This window comes from Mizuhopecten yessoensis, unplaced genomic scaffold (assembly GCF_002113885.1).
Source record: "Mizuhopecten yessoensis strain PY_sf001 unplaced genomic scaffold, ASM211388v2 scaffold716283, whole genome shotgun sequence".
Taxonomy (NCBI): domain Eukaryota; kingdom Metazoa; phylum Mollusca; class Bivalvia; order Pectinida; family Pectinidae; genus Mizuhopecten; species Mizuhopecten yessoensis.
Window position 1 is genome coordinate 391,487 of NW_018480039.1, and position 4,905 is coordinate 396,391.

The 4,905-nt window shown below is 41.2% G+C and overlaps 1 protein-coding gene across 1 annotated transcript; it reads right to left on the reverse strand.

Moving 5' to 3' along the window:
• Positions 1-291: 291 nt before the first annotated feature.
• Positions 292-1,809, reverse strand: LOC110442596 (potassium voltage-gated channel subfamily A member 1-like). Its single transcript, XM_021486279.1, has one exon. The coding sequence runs from the start codon at positions 1,639-1,641 to the stop codon at positions 292-294; it is 1,350 nt and encodes a 449-aa protein (XP_021341954.1). The 5' UTR covers positions 1,642-1,809.
• Between the last annotated feature and the right edge of the window lie 3,096 nt (positions 1,810-4,905).

Sequence of the window (4,905 nt, forward strand, 5' to 3'; positions counted from 1 at the left end):
TATATATATACACAATCTTAAACGATACTTTCTTACCCTAGAGTGAATCTCATGCTGAAGGAAGAAGAGCTAGCCTGATAGGAACATTTGGTTTGATTATGACAAATACGGTCATTTTTGCCTAAGGCAATACCATGCAAACGAAGAGGAAAACTCTGTAACCACTGTGTACAGTGGAGGAAAATTGACACTAATCGTTTAGTATCTAGGTCATTCTACGATAAAGGTAATAACAGTCTTATCAACTTTCTAATAGTAATGTGACAAAAATACTAGAAGATCTTTAAATATCTACATCCTTGATCTACCGGTTTTGTGTGCATAGAATTTGTTGAAGTTTTCCGTAATGATTGGTACCGGTATGGCTAAAGTAAGCACACCAGCTAAAGCACATACGGACCCTATAAGTTTGCCGAGGGGTCCAACAGGAACCTTATCACCGTACCCTACAGTGCACATCGTGATGACGGCCCACCAGAACCCGTCGGGAATACTCTTGATTTGTGCATCTGGGATTCCGTGTTCTGCGTAATAAATCGCACTGGAAAATAAAAGAACACACACCACCATGGCCACTAGGAATAGCATTAGACCTTGTATACTTGCTTTGAACGTCAGAATCAACACCTGTAAACCCGCCGAGTGTTTGGTCAATTTGAATATCCTCACTAATCTCACCACTCTGAGAAAGGCGAGCGAAGCACCAGAACTGGCGCTATCGCAACCGGCGGGCGCCAGGAGGTTTGACAGTGAAATGTAATACGGAACAATAGCAGTGATGTCAACAATATTTTTGAAGTCTTTAAAATATTTGATTTTACTTGGGCACGAGAAAAGACGAATAACCACTTCTAGTGTGAACCATATGGTACATACCGTTTCCATAATGAAAAAGGGTTCCATGAAATTGGGCCGTCCATCTATACAATCGCTTCCTGAAAGACTGGGTAAGGTTTCAACACAAAACAAAACAATTGATAATAAAGTTATAACCACCGACACAATTGCAACGACGTAGGCATACGGTGAAGTTTCCGGGTATTCCATCAGCATCCAAATTTTTCGTTTCCATTTGCTGTCCGGAAGCTCCATTTTCTCCTGTATGTAGCCCTCCTCGTCCTTGTACAGATCAACAACTTCCTTTTCAATTTCATAGAAGTCCAGTTCCCTAAGAAAAATGTCATCGGGAACAGGTTCGGGTCGCCTGATTTTTCCTCCATACATATAGTAATTAAATATGGATTCAAAGGTAGGTCTGTGTCGATCAAAGAAAAATTCGTTTCTCCTTTTATCGAAATATTTTAATCGTTTTCGCGGATTGCCGAGTAGTGTTGTAGGGTGTCGGTTGACTAATGTTGCCCAGAGCTCGTAGTACTGACCGCTGACATTAATGGTGAAACGGTCACACGTGCTAAGACAGCAGGTATGCGGTGACGTATTTCCGTTACAACAAGTTTCCAAACAGACAATAAGCTCTGCATCCAGCTCCTTATCATCGCTACTGCGACTACTTCCCGCTCCTTTTGTGGACTCTGGTGACTGGAACAGCCACAGGTCACCGTCTGCGTCCTGGTCCTGGTTTCTATTCCGACTCATTGGTCTCCGGTACCGGGACTGATTCGAGATGAACGGAACTGCCATTTCCTTTCCGAATCTTATTAACTTTGTATAAGGGAGGCTTGGTTTGAACACAAAATCAATATTTTCGGATATACACGAGAGTCATCCTGCTCGTAAAACTTACTTTCGAAGTTTAGTTTTCTTTCATTAGAAATCAATAAAAGAAGTAACATGCGAGAAGAACTTCCTTCAAACATGAAGCCAAAGCACAGTATATCTGTAGTAGGAATCCCCCGATGGCTGCCAATCTACCATCAGTACGTACATGTACTACATACAAGTCGTTTTCCCCGACACTTCAGCACAGAAAATTCGATATTCTCCAAAAACGCAGACAGATCTGTTTTCAGTATTTTGACTGTAATTATATTTTCGTTAGATCTGCGAGGGAGCTGTCAATAGCAGGCAGAGAAGTGAACTCAAAAGTAGTTTTTTTTTCACAATTAAAAAATATCTATAATCCTTGGCGTTTAATGTTATGAGAACTATACTCCAACAGATAACGAACGATCTGTATGAAAGGTTGACTAACTTAAGAGTTAGTTCAAATATGCTGGTGTGTTAAGGCTATGTGGAGACTTACTTTGTTTGCGTTCGCTGGACACTAGCGTTAGAGTCCTATAGCTTGCTTTCGAATTATAATACCTACACGTCGCTCCTCTAACGTTTAATACAAGACCACTTGATATAGCAGTGCTATGTAAGGAAACATGGCGTCCTCGTTCCGTCCAATTTTTAAAGGAAAACTTTATAATCCCTGTAAAAAAATCACAAACTTTCAAACCAGTTGCACTTTTCATACCGATTTGTTAGTGTCGATAACGATCTCCTCCAGCGTGTTATTTGTAAACACACTTTGCCGTTGAATCAATGTTCACTCGTAGTCAATCGATGGCGTATTAAGACCCCATCTTTTGTGCGTCGTCGTAGATTTTCAATTCATCTCTTCACTGAGTCCAGTATGTAGACTACCTACAGTAGCGTCACAACAACAAAGGGTGGAGATCAATACCGCCTCTCCAAACACACGCACACATCGTGTGGACCGACTCGTGCACCAGTCCCTGTTTCTGCCATCTTGCAAACAACTCATACAAAAAAAAACTAAGACCAAGTTAGGTTAGTTTTCTCCGTAACACTATTGACAATGATCTGTGCCAGTGCCACTAGATAGTAGCTTCCGATCTGACTGTAACTCGTACACTACTTACTCCACACTATGCCCGCTATCTAACCGTTGCGTGGACGACACCACACAAGCGTGGCACGCTTAGACACCTGGGACTTCAGATCGTGGAATCAAATTAACAGTTGTGTTCCGTTAAGCATGACTGACGATTGACGTCACTAAATCCCAATATACTGCGCGTGACTTACCGTATAGTGGTACGGTCGTTACGGAGTCGTTACGGAGGTCAGCGATACTTTTGACCAACTATTGATGTCGAGATGCTATAACAGTTGATTAGTGCCGACCATGGCCATCCGGTACGGTGGATTAAAACATTTAAGACTATCCCTTCTTTCGTCTTATGTGCTTTCAGGGAAACGCCGGTAACAGATGTGATACAACGCCAGTCACCACCGATGTGTTATATACACGTTGCTGGCTTCAGTCTATAGTTGCTTTATTGTAATGAAAATTTGTGTATTAGCTTGCAATAGAGCCAAGGTCTTGTAGGGCAGAATTACCCTGGGAGCTCACTCTGTGAAAGGCATTGTTAAGTGGATATTAATAATTAAAGAGTTTAAAATAAGCATGGAACAGAGTGAGGCAGTCGCTGACAAAGTCAATAGCTTGAATAGGTGTTCGCGCAGGTAAACCGTCCGCTCTTATTTTACTACAGCTGGTTTGACGTTCATGCGCAAAGCTTCTAACAAAAACGAATAAGTTATTGCATTATTGATATGTTGGCACTACTGCCGTTCTTGTTCCAGAAGGCAGGTATGCCATTGGTTGTAATGAGATTTGTGCACGACCCTCAAATCTATCTATACATAATGTGTTAATACGTATTTATATAAAAACTTTTTTTAATAAAACTACAGAATACTTTATAAACACGAACCGTTCGCCTTTATAAGTGGATGAATCTCTCAGTAAAATATGAATTATTCTCTCTGTATAGTTTGTTGTAAATATACGGTCGCATGGCTCGTCTTGAAAGGAACACCTATGTAATACAATCGTCAATCCCGCTAACAGTTGGCACTTTTGTAAAATATATGTAAGGTTAGTGTATACAGGAGTGAATGAATGAGTGTAGAGCGGCGGATCAATAAGTTGGAGTAGCGGTTCGATAAAGCCTTGCCATTGTTCGCTATTGTTGGAATTGTTATGGACGGGGATCATGCATAACGAATACATATAGTCTTTCAGGTAGAACAGAAGAAGCCTCTCACCAGACCGGGTACTTGTATTATTACTACATGAGTTTACCATCGGTCAGTACATCGATGAGGCTGACAGGGAAAAGGGACATAGAGTAGGATATGAAAGGGAGGGAAGCGGTCCTAGTGGATGCGATACTGATAGTAACATGAGAGGAATTAGGTAGATATAACCCGGAGGTATATAAATCGACCTATTTGTGAAAAAAGGATATTGGTTAAAGAATAGATTGTGTCTCTATCGTTATAACCTATACTCCCTACATGATATATGTTGTAAAATGAGTATGTTGTTATCGACGTTTTGGATCAATGTGCACTGCTGGCACATGTATTGTTATAAGTGTAAACAATTATGTATACATTGTAGTATTACATACTAAAATTGATCTGCTGCCCCAGTTACAGCATCTGGGAGCGCTATCTTTTCTAACGCTCATTATAATTATGTACCCCTTTAGCCTTTGTCACAATAATGCGACCTGTTGTGGTATCATGATAGTGTAGAGGCCGCGGTGGTCAAGTGGTCAAGTGGTTAAGGCGTCTGACATGCTGCTACCACTAGCCTTCAACCACTGGGTCGCGGTTCGAGACCTACGTGGGCCAGTCGCCAGGTACTGGCCGTAGGTCGGTGGTTTTCCTCCGGGACCTCCGGCTTTCCTCCACCACCAAAACCTGGCACGTTCTTAAATTACTATAGCTGTTAATAGGACGAAAAACACAAACAAACCAAATCATGAATTGATAGTGTGGCTAGGCTAGGGTAAGAGTAATATTATGATTGGAACAGATGCGTGGCACTGCCATCTGTGGATATATCTGCAGTATATGACTTTTACTGTGGCAAACTCGTACAAATTCTAGTCATGTATTCATTTAATAATACGACTATAA

Bases quoted from the DNA above. Each gene is read 5' to 3' on its own strand.
- LOC110442596 (XM_021486279.1), bottom strand. From the start codon at position 1,641: ATGGCAGTTCCGTTCATCTCGAATCAGTCCCGGTACCGGAGACCAATG.